Consider the following 14,937-nt stretch of genomic DNA (forward strand, 5'->3'; position numbering starts at 1 on the left):
GCGTTTCCTTTTTTGTTATATTTTTTCCCCATGGAGTTCTATAGAAACGTTGACATTTTTCTTACCTTTTTTTCCAACCTGTTTTTAACTCTTTTTAGTCATTTTCTTTTGTTTTTTTGGTGGGACTGGGATTTGAACTCAGGGCTTTGTGCTCACAAAGCAGGTGCTCTATCTCATGAGCCACACCTCCAGCCCATTTTGTTCTGGTTATTTTGAGAATGGGTCCCATAAACTATTTGCCCAGACTGGCTTTGAACCATGATCTTCCTGATCCCAGCTTCCCAAGTAGCTAGGATTATAGGTGTGAGCCACCAGCACCGGACTTAGAGTCATTTTCTTAAAGCATAGATCAGATCATTGTACTTGCCTTCAGAATTTCAGCAGTTTCCTGTTGCCTATCAAGTAGAATCCACAATCCTTAATATTCAGGTCTTTTATGTTCTTATTACAGTATTTACTCCTTAAACCACTCCAGTCTAGCTTTGAATCTTATTTACAACTTGTGTATACCATTTTGGAAGTCCATATTTAGCAACCATGTTCACGTTTAGGTTACTATCATGTTGCTAAAGCCAGTGGACATACTTCAGTTCTCAAACCAACAGCATTTTACACAAATAACCACTTTCTCCTACAAATGTTTTATTCCCTTGGCGTCTGTCACATCCCTAGTATACTGGCTGCTGCAGGTTGTTCTCCTTTTTTTGCTGCCTATCCTCCTGTACAAGATCTTTCCTCAGGGCTTATTCCTAGGACTCATTCTCCAAACTTCTGCTCTTTATCCCTAAGTCATTAAAATATCAGGTGACAACTTCCAGTTTTATATTTGAGCTCAAATGATTCTTTGAGTGTCTAACAGCCTACTCACCATTTCTACTTCATTATCTCATAGCACTTGAAATTCACCATGTCCTAAACTAAATGAATGATTGAACTTAACCTCCCTTCAATATTGTCTTTCTTCAGTTTCAGTGTTACCCATTTTCAGTGACTAGCACCAATATCCAACAGTTTTCATGACAACAGTCTGAAAAGCATTCCTGGTGCTGTCCTCTTCCTAACTGCTTTATACCCAATTACAAATTCTATCAGCTCTCCCTCTGGAGTAAGTCTCAACTATATTCACATTACCATCTCCATTGCCATCCAAGCCACTTCAGTCTTGCTAGTGCTGCTACATTCTTAACCCGTTCTCCACACACAGCCAGTGATTGTCGCCTCCCTTACCTACCACTTCAGCCTTCTTGCATGCCTTCTGTCCCTCTTATTTGCTATAATTTTTTTTTTTTTTTGGCAATACTGGGGTCGGGGCATGAACTCGGGGCCTCATGCATCCTAGGCAGGAGCTCTACCACTTGAGCCACTCCTCCATTCCTTTTTGTGTTGGTTATTTTTGAAATGGGGTCTCACTTTATGCCTAGGCCAGGCAGGACCACGATCCTCCTATTTGTGCCTCTCTACTTAGTTAGGATGACAGATATGTTCAACTGCTCCCAGCTATTGGTTGAGAATGGGGCCTTGTGAACTTTGCTGACCTCAAACTGTGATCCTCCTGATCTCTGCCTCCCAAGTAACTAGGACTACAGGCTTGAGTCACCACACCTGGCATTGTTCATTATAATCTCTTTACTACCTTTTTTATTGCTCAAACATATCATCCTCTCTAATGCCTTTTTGCATCTTCCCTTTCTTTACCATGCAAGCCCAACTCTTTCCTTACCCTCTCTTCTAACTCATATTTATCCTTTAGATCACAGCTTAAATTACTTCTGTGACTCTCCACACTATTAAATTTTCCTGATACACACCCTCATAATATCTTATAATTTTCTTTCTTTACATTTATGATGACAGTTATAATTATTTAATTATATGTATTCTCCCAATTAGATTTTAAAGTTCCAAAGGATCTTTAAAATGAGCTATATCTGTCTCATTCTCCAACATAGTCCTCAATACACAACTCAGTGCTTTGCACATAGTAATAAGTAATACTCATGAAATAGTACACTACATCTTATACTCCTACAACTTCAAAAAGCTTGTAGTTTTCCAAAAAACTTGTAGTATTTCACTTGTAGGTTCAATATTCTGTTACACCTCTCTGATTTTGCATTAATAATCCTCTTAGTCTTTTTCCCAAACCCACTCATCCATTAAAGCTCAACTTGGACACTTTTTTTTTTTTTTTTTGGTGGGTCTAGGTTTTGAACTTGGCTTCATATGTGCAAAACAGGCAGGCACTCTAGTCTTTGAGCCACATCTCCAGTCCAAAGCTCAACATGAGTAAGCTCTCTTCCCTAAACCATTCTCAGAATTTCACCCAGATTTATTTAGCCCTTCTTTGGCATTTTCATAATAGATTATTTCTTTGTAAGATTTATTTCATTCTGTCGTATTTACTGACTGTTCTCATGTCTGTCTTTGCCATTAAATGAGCACTTCATGAGAATAAAAGAGTATAACTATAGTTGTGTTTTTCACAGCATCCAGTATGTCTAGCACATAGTTGATGCTCAGTTAATGTTGAGGGTAGTGCAGAGGATATACTGTATTATTTATCAACCAAACTCTTATTTCTTTCTTCCTGAAAGAGCTCTTTTTTCTCAACGAGATAGAACTACAGTTTATTTATATCTGGATCTTGAGTCTAAGACCCTTGATGAGAGAGGAGATTAAGAGTTCCATTCCTTTGTTGACTTATTAATTAAGCCTCTATTTATGCACCAACCCCATGATATTCTATTATCTTAGTGTGTATATATACATCTTTATTTATATGTATATATGCAGACACTAAGATTACGTATACTCTTAAGCTAACCACGGATATGTTAGAATTCAGTTTACATCTCAGTAATAGGAGATGCCTGTAGTTTTTCTTCTTTGCTTCTTTCTTTCTCTCTCTCATTTTGCATTGCCTGGGATTAAACCAGGATCCTGTGCATGCTATAAGCAGGTACTCTACCACTAAGCTATATCCCCAGCCTTTTACTTCTCTTTAAAATGTATAGCTGGAGGTTGGAGTATGGCTCAAGTGGTAGAGTGCCTACCTGGCAAGTACAAAGCCCTGGGTTCAAACCCTAGTACCACACATACAAAAAAAATTTTTTTTAACAAAATAAAGTGTATAGTTCAGTAGAGTGCCTGCCTAGCAAATGCAAGGCCCTGAACTCAAACCCCAGCATCACCAAAAAACAAAACAAAACATAAAATGTATAGTTGGTTTGAGTTTTTTTTTCTCTTTCTGTTCATTTCAGAAAAATATACATGCACCAAAACCCACAGTTCCATCTACCTATAGATAGCTATTCATGCCTTGATGTATATTATTCCAAATACTCTTCTGTTCATTTAATGCTTATTTATTGGTCACCAAGAAAGAGTCAGGTACTAGTTAGGTGTGGAAAGTATAGCAAGGAAAAATTTGGACTTGGACCATGTTCTCATGAAATAGAAGACAGACAATAAATGAACAAGTACATGTTAGGTAATGATAAATGACTAAAAAAAGAAAGAAAAAGTGATATAAAGTGGTTAGAGGTCTTCTGAGCTTTTACATCTATTTATATATCTTTGCACATACCTCTTGCCATGTCAGTAAGTACACTCTCTAATATCATTTTAATGATCTTTTTTTTTGTTGTTTTTGTCATACAGATAGCAAAATTTATTTGACCAGTCAAATCACCTTTGTTTGACATAATAATTTCCTTAGGATAAATGTCAAGGAGTGGAATTGCTAGGTCAAAGGGTATACAGAATTTTGAGGTATGTAATACGTATTCCTAGATTATCTTCCAGATGATAGTGCTATTTAATGTTCCCACCAGTAGTGTAGGAAGTCTCCCCTTCCCTACCTGCTGGGCATGATATCTTTGTGACTGTACATAGGACTTTGCTAGGAAAGAGTATCTTTGAAGTCTGTATTTTTTCCCTTTCTTTGCCTCCTCTCTTCTCACCAGCCAATATATCAGGGCCCAGTTTCCTTATTTTGTCTACTGTAGAACCCATTCATACTTACATTCTCTATGCTACAAAGTTATCTTTTTTCTGTTCCTGGTCCAACATTAACCAAATTCTCATTTCCTAAGTCTTTTGTTCCCAGCTTGGTGACTAATTCATATTAAAGTACTTACATTGGGGGAATTGTTTAAAAGAGAATTCATATTAACTCAAAGATAAATTCTATTGGTGACCTTTTAGGCAGTTAGGAATATGTTTTCCAATATCTTTAAGTAATCTCACATAGATTACTGTCTGTTTTACCCAGGCACAGCACCAGACCCTCTTTCCATGATAGGATACGTAGGTGATAAATGAGTTCACTATCATCTGTTCTTCATTTGTTTAACCTGCTAGCTATCTTTTCCATTTCAGTTTTTCATCCCTCCCTAGTTGTCATTATTATTTCTAAATTTAACTAATTCTAGAGGTATTTTAGGATATGTAAGTATATTCATGATGTGATAAACTGTGGGGTCTAATTAGTTCTCTTTGAGCCATGGTTACAGATTTCTCTTGAGGTTATCTCAACTTACACAGCTTTTGGGGCACTGGGAATATGGCTATATGGCCATATTATTATGGCCACCTATTTCTTTCTGAGAAAAGACAAATCTAGACTGCCTTGAATTCTTTGTAAGTGCAGATTTTTTTCCCTATAGGAATCAAAGGTAAATAATGAGAAGTCCCGAGTTAAGAGCCCTAAGCCTGCCGAAAGCCCCCAGCCAACTGCTAAACAGTCTGATCAGCCCATTTCTGCTTATGAATATTATGATGCTGGCAGTCACTGGTGCAAAGACTGCAATACCATCTGCGGGACCATGTTTGACTTCTTCACCCACATGCACAATAAGAAGCACACACAGGTAGGTATCCTGTCCTCTGCTGTGGCCACTATCACCCTCATTCTCTTCCAACTTCTGTACTCCCATTTGCATTACAAAGCTGAAAGTGAAACATTCTCATATGGGCAGGAGCCCAAATCTGAAGAGCCAAGAGATACCAGTAAAGGAGATACCATCCCCAGGGCTCAGTCCAGGGGATCTGCCTAAAACTAAACATCATGACAAGTGTAAGTGAGTCTTCTGCCTCTTTTGATTCCTTGAGTACCTGATTTTTTGTTTCATTTTATCTGTTTCTAGTACTTCCTCTAACATGTGTTTACCTTTTCCACAGGTGATTTCCATTTAAACATTTGGCAGAGTGGGTTGGTGGGTTGGGTAACTAGGGACTTCTGGTTCCCTGATTTTATGTGTGGGGGAAAAAAAGAGACAAAAAAAAATGGGTCATTGAGTTTTTAGTGCTGTTGTGTGAGCGCCTCTGCCTCTTGCAAATAGACACTGGATCCCTACAACAGACCTTGGGCTTCAAAGACTCAGAGTGAGGCCAAGCAAGATGCTGTAAAGCGCACTGACAGGATAACTGTTCCAGCAAAAGGTATGTTTCTTCCGTACCTCCTTTGTGGTTTCCTTATATTCAGCTGAGGAAGAGGTGTCTCTGAACCAAGATGCTAGAAGCAGCATAGCATGAGTCATACCATCTTTTTAACAAAGCTGTAAGAATGCCTTCTGTGTGCAAAATAGTGTATCAAGTCCTGAAGATGTAAAGGGATCCATCTATCTGACAATGATCTCTACCTATATGGTCAGAAATAGATGTTAAGTATATACACACACACACTCACACATGTATGCATACATACAGTCACTTGGAAGTATAGCAGAACAACAACTCTCTTTGTCATTGGCTTATGTACCAAAGTCTTATTTATTTGAAATCCAAGCATAAAAGACAGTAAGAAGTATATAACTTAATTGCCTTTTCAACTAAGAACTATAAAATATATTTGAAGTGTTGTTATTAAGGGATAAATTGAGAAGTAAAAAGTTTATCTTTAAACGTTTCAATTTTTTATCTTTGCAAATAGTCAGTGCTGCTACTTGAGCTGTAGAAGATAGATTCCTCAGTACTTAATACCAACATGAGAGATCCTCATCCAGATGGTAGTGGGGTAACTATTTCTGAGTATAGTTTTTAAGTCTCCTAAGATGCTTAATGCTAGTTAGAATTTGAAGAGAGTCAGTAACAGGAGTGGTCTGACACACAGTTCGTGTTTCCAAGAAGTAGATAGCATAGAAACCTAAAGTTCAAGCCTTAGGTGGGGAATGCTATGCTCTTGGATTCATCTAAATGTTATTTCTGACTCCAAATTGGGTAAGGTCCTCTTACTGCAAAAGAGTGGTGGGATTTCCTTTGGTTGCTATCACCCTTTGTGGAAAAGACTTTTTTCCTTAACTTTCTTCTATTTCTTTTAGGTTCTGAATTTCTAATTCCCATCACTGGATTTTATTGCCAGCTCTGTGAGGAATTTTTGGGGGATCCAATTTCTGGAGAACAACATGTGAAGGGTCACCAACACAATGAGAAATACAAGGTTGGTATCCTTTGTACCCTGTGTAGTTTCTCACTTCCTTTAGTAATTTTTTTCACTTTGTCATACTTCAGAGCTGGAAAAGTGTCACTGACACTTCAGATTCCATGTAACATCTAGGAAATTCTTGATCCTAGTAAGAAATGCTGCGCTAATAGAACCATCTATTCAAGGATTAATCCTTGAAAAGATATTACTCTTGGGATTTCTATTAAGTGAATTCTAACAGTGATAGGAGCCAAGATTTTCTTTTTTATAGTAGTTTGTCCAGGTGTTGAGCCTTCATCTTTTCTCTTCCCAGAAATATGTGGAGGAAAACCCACTGTATGAAGAGCGACGGAATCTGGACCGCCAAGCTGGCTTGGCTGTGGTCCTAGAGACAGAACGGCGACGGCAGAATGAGCTAAAGCGCAAACTTAGTGAGAAACCCAAGGAAGAGAAGAAAGAAAAAAAGGCAAAGATTGTGAAGGAAGTAAAGGAAGATGACAAGGTTTCTGTAGAATTAGAGGACCAAGTCTCTGAGGGTGGGAATTCCCCTGAAAAATCTGAAAATAAAAGGAACATTAGCATCAAACTACAAGTAAAAGAAGAGGTAAAGAAGGAATCACCAATACCATCATCTTTTGGAAAATTCAGCTGGAAGAAGCCAGAAAAAGAAGAGGAAAAAAGTTCAGTGGTAAATTCAAGTGTCCTTAAGGAAGAGATTGTGGAAAACAGTAAGGACAAAGAAGATGGCAAAGCTGAAGCTGGGAAGGCAAAGCCCATCAAAATTAAGCTTTCTGGGAAAACTGTTGTTGCACATACCAACCCTTGGATGCCTGTTGTTACAACTTCAACACAGACTAAGATCCGACCGAACCTGCCTATCCCATCCACTGTACTCCGCAAGTCAGGTTCAGCCACAGTGAGCAAGCCTGCTCCTCTTAATACCTTTCTGTCTATCAAGTCCTCTGGAACCACTGCTAAACCTCTGCCAGTGGTTAAAGAGTCTTCAGCTGATCTGCTCTTGCCCCCAGATATCATCTCCAAAGCTTTTGGAGGGGAAGAGGTGATTCTAAAAGGATCTCCAGAGGAAAAATTGGTGCTGGCTGAAAGGAATGAGCCATCCCATATACCTGAGCAAATGTTGCCACCACCTCCTCCTCCTCCTCCTCCACCACCACCACCACCACCACCACCGCCACCTCCACCACCACCACCACCTCCACCACCCCCAGTTATACCTCATCCAACTGCTCCATCTCCTGCTCAAGCAAATGCTGTCTTGGCTCCAGTAAAATCTAACTCAGTTGTATCTCAGACCCTCAGTCCTGGATTTCTGGGTCCTAACATTTTGAACCCAGTGTTGCCTGTAGCCTTTATGGCCTCAGCACAGCCAGTTGCCATTCCTTCTGATGAAACAGCTCCTGGGGTGAGTGAGAGCGACCGGGACCAGACCCTATTCTCGGTGTTAGTACGTCCTCCACCACCCCTCTCAAGTGTATTCAGTGAACAAGCCAAAAAAGTGGAGAAGCGAAATTCATGCCTAGCTACTGCCAATGCTAAGGACCTGTATGATATATTCTACAGTAGTGGTGGAAAGGGAGCCTCTGAGCCGAAGCTAGGTGGTGGACCATTGGCCAATGGGGAAAATAGCAACCTGTCTAAAACTGAAAGTTCAGATACCTCTTCCACTTCTACTTTGAACAGCAGTGCATCCCAAGAGGAGTTGCCTCGAGATAAGGGTTTGGGCCCTGCTCCTACAGTCAGCAGCCCTGAAAATCCCATTGAAAAAACTCTGGTGCCCATAAAGAAATGGCCAGTTGTAGAGCAAGTAGACCCAAAAAGCAGAGGCAGCAGCTACAGCTTCTTACAGCCTCTGACAAGGTTGTGCCAAAACAGGTCTTGTGAAACTGTTACTCCAAAGACAGATACTTTGGCTTCTAGCTCCCTTCATAGTGATACTGATAGAGATATACCTCCAGAAGGGAAAATTGAGTTTGGCCTGGGAGAGCCAAGGCCATCTGGTGCAGACCCAGCTCCTCAGCTGTCAGATACACACTGTCATAGTAAGGAATCTCAGAAATTGGTAGAAATTCATCTCACAGAATCTGGTAACCAAGATAAGGAAAGCCAAGAGCTTAACCGATCTGAGGATTGTAGAGAAAGTGAGGTAGAGACAAACACTGAACTAAAAGGAAGGGTAGCAGTTGATGAAGGAGCAGGTACCAACGTTGAACCCCACAGCATAGCAGATTCTGATTTAACTCTTGGGAACAGATGGGAAGGAGTAGAACAACCTAAATTGCTGATGATTGATGAAGAAGCAGAACAATCTAAGACACTGATGACAGGACATGAAACTCCAAGTAACGTAGTAATTGAATTGAGTAGTTCACAGGCTTTCTGTTCCACAAAGGTAAAAATAGGCTCATTTCCATCAGAAACTAAGTCTTTACTCCAGAACCCACAGAATATGCCTGGGAAAATTTCTGCCCCAGAATTGCTTCTTCTGTCCCCAGCCAGATCGGATAGTCACCAAAAGAAAGGAGTTACAGCTAGTAGTCAAGAGTGGCTAGAAAATTCAGCTCCAGAATCAGCTTCTAGAAGTTCTAGATACAAAAGCCTCAAACTCAAAAAAGAAAGATCAAAAGATTTTCAAGGTAAAATTGTCTGTGAGCTGGCTGTTTGGGACAAGAACAAGAGGTCAGAGACCTGGCAAAGCCCAGAGAAAACAGAAATGAAAGCTGTGGAACCAGGAGATTTCTGTCAAGAACTAACAGTGACAGTAGACAGTAAAGCCTCAGAAGACTTTGAAGCTACACATTTACAGGTAGAAGAACTTGCTGCACCAGGGGATCTAGGAGTCATGCATGTTGATTTCTGCAATACTCAGGTAGACCCAGCACACAGATCCCCAACTGCCCTGTCTCAGAAAGAATATGAAGAAAATTCTTTATCACCTATAGGATGTAATACCTCCACCCTCAGTGACTTTGAACCAATTTCATCTTTTTCTGAGTTTCCGTTAGATTCTCCCCAAACCCTGGTGCTTAACTTTGGAATAGAGGGTAAACACAACTCATCTGATCCCAGAAGTGGGAGAATCACTTCTAACTATTTGAAAACTGGACTTCCTATAGAAAATATTGAGCATGGCTTAGGGGGCCTAGAAGGAACACACCAGGCCCTTGACCTACTGGCAGGAGGAATGTTGCCTGAGGAAGAAGAAACTTTAAAGAAGCAAGAGTCACTCAGATTGGAATCCGAAACAATTACTCATATAAGCCTTGGGCCATCTCCTTGCCTTCCAGACCTTGTTGACTTTGTTACTCGGACATCTGTAGCTCCAAAAGAGAAACTATGTTCTCCACTCTCTGAACCAGATGACTGTCCTAAGTGTAGTTCCCTGGAGTTGGGTCCACTACAGCTAGAAATTCCAAATGCATCCATCCCAGAGATAGCAGTTCCTCAAGCAGTTGAGGACAATGATGATTCTTTGAATTTGGTAAAAACTCCAACTTCAAGGATAGTTGGAGGCAATATGGTCCCTCAGGAAATGCCTGAACAAGAAGTCACAGTTGATGCCATCCAGGACCACACAGAATCCAGTGTTCATGACTAAGCTACTTGTGGATGAATCAGATTGGCTTCTAGAAATCATATGCTTAGATGATTCTAGGACTAGTTGGCAATTTCATCTGGAACCTACACCAAGAGATTCAATCACCATCTTACAGTAAACATTTGTGGAAGCTAAAAACTTTTACCTCCTTTTTTTCTTTTTCTTTTCCCCTTAAAATATCAGACAAATCAATCATAACAACTTCTATAAATATCTGTAAAAAATTTTTTCTGTTAATTTTTTTTCTTTTTGGCCAAATTATTTTCTCCTACTTTGTCATTAAAATCAAATGTCTATCTGGCTCACCACATAGTGTGCTTTAATTGTATTTTGGCTTTAATGCTGCCATTTCTGGAATGTGAGGGAGGAGGAGGGGGACAGAGCTGATTTCTCCGATTGCTGTGTTGTATCCCTACCTAATTTCCTGGGTAGCCGATGTATCTCTGGGAAAAAACTAGGGAACTTGCAGAAATGGATAATTTCTACTGATGAAGGAAGAATTGTTCATCTCTTAGGCTTCCATTTGAATGGGCCTGCCTTAACATTGATTGAAATCCAGCGTGAGTAGCCCTTTTGTTTAATGTTCACTTTCCTTTTTGGCATGTCAGCTCCCATACTTCCTTTGTTCTGTTGCCTTTGCTTGAGATGGCTCTGCTAATCTATAAACTTGTTTGGAAATAGCCTCAATAAACATGGAAGAAAATTTGACAGGCTCACTTTTGGAAGACAACAAATCGGTAAGGCATTCATAGCTCAATACCAGGAGCAGATATGTTTTGGAGCTCACTTTTACTTCTTAAATGGTCTTTGCTCATTGTATTGTGGTCTGGTAACTCTTTGTATTAAATTGTTTAGCAGCCTTTCTGTTCTGAAGAGATAGAAGGTCTGAAACTTGTCTTGGAATTGGACTCATTCTCTGTTCCATAAACCTATATGTATCCTTCTACTTCTCCCTTTCCCAAGCTGTTTCCACCATAGTGTGATGTTTTGGGTTGTACATTTTGTTTAAAAGATTAAAGATTTTATGAATTGGCTTGGACAAGTTTAACTTTATTTTTAATGTGTTAATTTCTTGGAATAAATGCATTAATCTTATGTTTCTTTCTGGATTTTTGTTTTGATACCACACACTTTTTTTTCTCAGTATTGGGGTTTGAATTCAAGGTCTCTTGTTTGCTAGGCAAGGAAACCACACAATTTGAATTTCAAAGGAAAACTAGAATAGTGAACCCCTGCTACGCTATTGGCTATCCCCATCCATAACCATTCTTACCCCCAGAGCTACTTCCTTCTTGCCAGAATGTTAGGTTATAAAGTGTGTGCCCCAGCGCTGCCCTGAATGGATAGTAAGAAACAGCAGTCATTTGGTATTGGCGGTGTCCTACTGTAAAGCTCTTTATATCCCTTGTGTTGGCTCTCCCTAGGCTTTTCTGGGAACTGAGCCCCCTGGGACAATCAAATGATTGCTCAGGATGCTCTTGGGAATCAGGAAGCTCAGTCCTCAGATTTTCTTTCTTTCTTTGTTTTGTTTTGTTTGGTTTTTTTTTAGCAGTACTGGGGCTTGAACTCAGCCTCACGCTTGCTATGCTTTGCTAGGCAGGTGCTCTATCACTTGAGCCACTCTATCAGCCCTGATTTTTTTTGTATTGGGTTTTTTCGTACTATTTTACTTGGGTTGGCTGCGTGAGCCACGATATCTGGCAGTCCTCAGATTTTCTAATCTTTGTTCGGGTTTTCTTCTGACATCCCTGCTGTCATCAGTTTGTAACCTGGCTCAACAGAGACTTCAGAGTCATCTTTCTCCACTTACACCTCAGTATTACTCATCTTTTTTATTCTTAGAATTCTCCCCTCATCCCTCCTCCACTTTGTGGTACTAGAGCTTGAATTAAGGACCTCACACTTGCTAGGCAGGCACTCTGCCACTTAAGCCACTCCACCAGCCCTCCTCAGAATTCTTTTTTCCATTTCCTTATATAGAGAGTACAGAATCCCTAGTTTGAGATTAGGGAGGGTATTTAATTTTTCTAGAAGCTTTTATGTCAATTTCAAAGTTATTCTGCTCTCTATATGATAGAAAGGGCTCTGATTTAGGAGAGCTAGATCCTTGAAAATGCCTCAGCCATTTGCCTTGCTGTAATTTTGGACAAGTTCCTTTACCTCACTGGGTCACGGGGTTGGTATGCGTTTGTTCCTTTAAGGTAAGGGTGGTTATGGTTATCCTCATCTCAGACCAAATGTTTACAGTCAGGCCATCATGAGTGGTCTCTAGGCCTACTTTTTAGACTGAAGTGTGAGGTCAGTGCACTTTTCTGGCCTGGAAACCATAGACTGACTCAAATAGGTACCCTTTAGAAGAGATTGAACATGAGCTTCAGAAAGATTTGTTTCCTCAGAGAATTACCCCCTCCCTATTGTGGGAGGTTATCCACAGAAATTTGGGGAACATAAGAATTTAAAATGCCAGTTTATACTGATTTTCTGGTTTGCTCTCTCAGTAAGTTCCACCTCTCTTTGGGGAGATAGAGGTAAATTAGGGAAAGCATTGGAGAGGGGTTAATTAGATCATAACCTCACTTCCTCTCGGAGTAAAACTGTTACTTTAGGTTAGGAGGGGGGACCACTTGAAAGAGATGAGAATGGCAGAGAAGAAAATCTAGGAAAGGCAGAACTAGTTCAAGTAGGTGGGGCTGGAGTACTTGAGCCTAAACTTGGGTAACATGTCTTGTAATTTCTGAATAACTTCAGGATTTATACCAAAGTTGTCGACCGAACTGCGACTTTTTCTAGAATTCTCACTTGTAGCAATGGAAGGAATGACACTTCCTATATGCTCCGAGACAGCAGAGGGAGAATCTTTAGGATTCTGTGGTGGGGCAAGAAGTGTTTCTGTCTGTTTTTCTCTTTAAGCAGTAGCTTTGGAACCCATCCAGAGATGCCATGTGAAAGGAAGGGTAGAACTCTAACCCAGTAGCTGGCACCTAGAGGTAGGGCATATTTACTTTTTTTTATTTACTATCAGAGTACTGAATAAATTTTCAGCTTGGAGATAAGGCACATACAAGGAATGGGCCCTGATCTTTATATGTGGTTTATGGTATAATATAGCTGTGCTTTAAATTTCTGCAACCAGAAGGAACAATGCTTATTGGATCCCCTCAACAGTGAGAACAAATTATCAGCAGTTATGTTTAAATGTGAGCAAATAACTAATGTTACTTAAGTTGTAGCATTAGTTACAACTCCCTAAAAATTTCCCTTGGCTTTGTGAATGGAGGTTTCCTGCCATTGTCCTGTTCACCACAATTCTATTCATAGGGCATGAAATACTCTTAATAATCCTTCTGCTAATACTGCTGAGTAATATAGCAAAGTATTTTCACCTTACCCCATGCTGTTTTGTCTCTAAAAAAATTAAAAAGTCAAAAAAAGCAGTTAATGTTTTAGTAGCAGAGCATGCCAGAATGTACGCATGTCTGTTAGATTGCCAGGTTCGGGGACTGAGGAGATTAGGGTGGAGAGTGGACATATAGGAGACGGGTTTCCCATAAGAACAGAGTGTGTGTGTGTGTGTGTGTGTTTAAATGGGGAAGGGTTCAGAGAGGAGATACCCTGTAACAATATTAAATGGTTTGTTTCTGAAGAGAACAATTCTCACTTTAACAAATGTTAACAGGTGCAGGATAAGAACCTAAGCAAAGTCTTCGTTTACGAATTTATGTGAGAACATAGACACATGAAAATAGTTTGGTGTTATAAGCACATTTCTCCTTTATTTACAGTTTAATTTTGCAATTATGTTTACATAATTGTACCTAAATATATACAATAACAGTATTAATAAGACAAGCATTTGAACTTATTATAATAAAAATCTCCTTAAAAAATCATCAATATCCTGATTTGCCCCCAATTCATACACACTTGGAAGAAAACATTCACAAACGTGCATTTAACATGGTCGTAGTTTTACATTTATGTGTTTGACTAATACACCCCCGCCCCCACTGCATCATAAGCCCACCAAAGGAAGTTGCTTTTGCTTGCTCTTTTTTTCATCATTGTATTCACAGTACATAGTTGTCTGACACATAGAGGATGCTAAATAAAAAAATTATTGAAAGAATCAGTGTGGTCATAATAGCTGTTTTATTAACTGATTGTTAATACTTAACAATTTTGTAAGTGCGTAAAAACTGTAAATTGTTGATTTTATTTGCTGAGGGCTTAGAGTTCTAGAAGCCAACTGTCTTCTTGCTTCTTTCTGGATCTTTGCATACAGAACACTACAGTAGTGAATGGTTGACAGTGGTCCCCTCATATTTCAACAGCATTCTGGAATAGTGGTGCTAGGCTAGGAGAGGCACATGCCGCCTCTGCAGCCCCTACAAGAGAAACCAAGGATGGGAAGGAGGAACTGACACTAGAGTTTGCTCTAATTTTCAGATGGTCCCCTTTGTCCTTCCAGCCAGATAAGCATGTTGAAGTCAGTATGGACCAACATCCTCTTATCAACTCATCAAAACTAAATCAAACTATCAATTTCATTTCTGGATGGAAACAAAGCTAACCAGAACAGTTTAGCTTGCAAGGAGGGAGGATCCTTTTACTTTGTGTTGTGTTTCAATCTTCTGATAATGATAATGCAGTTTATATAAAGTAAAAATGTTTCACATGCATATAAAATAGACACGCACACGTGTGAAGTATATTTACGTCAGTAAGGGTTATCTGGTGCTGCAGAATTATGAGCCAACTTTCGGGTTTTTTTTTTTTTTTTCATTCTGTATACTTCTGGGTATTTTTTTTTTCCTTAAAGCTGTGTCTCCTACTCTCCATCTTCACTTCTTTCATCTACATTTCATTGCAAATAATCCTGCTGTTTTTCCTTGACTTT

The 14,937-nt window shown here is 39.6% G+C and overlaps 1 protein-coding gene across 2 annotated transcripts in view; it reads left to right on the forward strand.

The window, feature by feature from the left end:
• The window catches only part of Znf318 (zinc finger protein 318), a 28,205-nt gene extending 17,070 nt beyond the window's left edge, over window positions 1-11,135 (forward strand). For both annotated transcript variants that reach the window (XM_020157231.2, XM_020157230.2), the window contains exons 7-10: window positions 4,668-4,871; window positions 5,343-5,442; window positions 6,321-6,439; window positions 6,738-11,135. In XM_020157231.2, the coding sequence (XP_020012820.2) occupies window positions 4,668-4,871; window positions 5,343-5,442; window positions 6,321-6,439; window positions 6,738-10,040 (3,726 nt within the window). In that variant the 3' untranslated portion in view covers window positions 10,041-11,135. The remainder of the gene's footprint in view (window positions 1-4,667; window positions 4,872-5,342; window positions 5,443-6,320; window positions 6,440-6,737) is intronic.
• Window positions 11,136-14,937: the final 3,802 nt, after the last annotated feature.

Source organism: Castor canadensis, chromosome 8 (genome assembly GCF_047511655.1).
Source record: "Castor canadensis chromosome 8, mCasCan1.hap1v2, whole genome shotgun sequence".
Classification (NCBI taxonomy): Eukaryota; Metazoa; Chordata; class Mammalia; order Rodentia; family Castoridae; genus Castor; species Castor canadensis.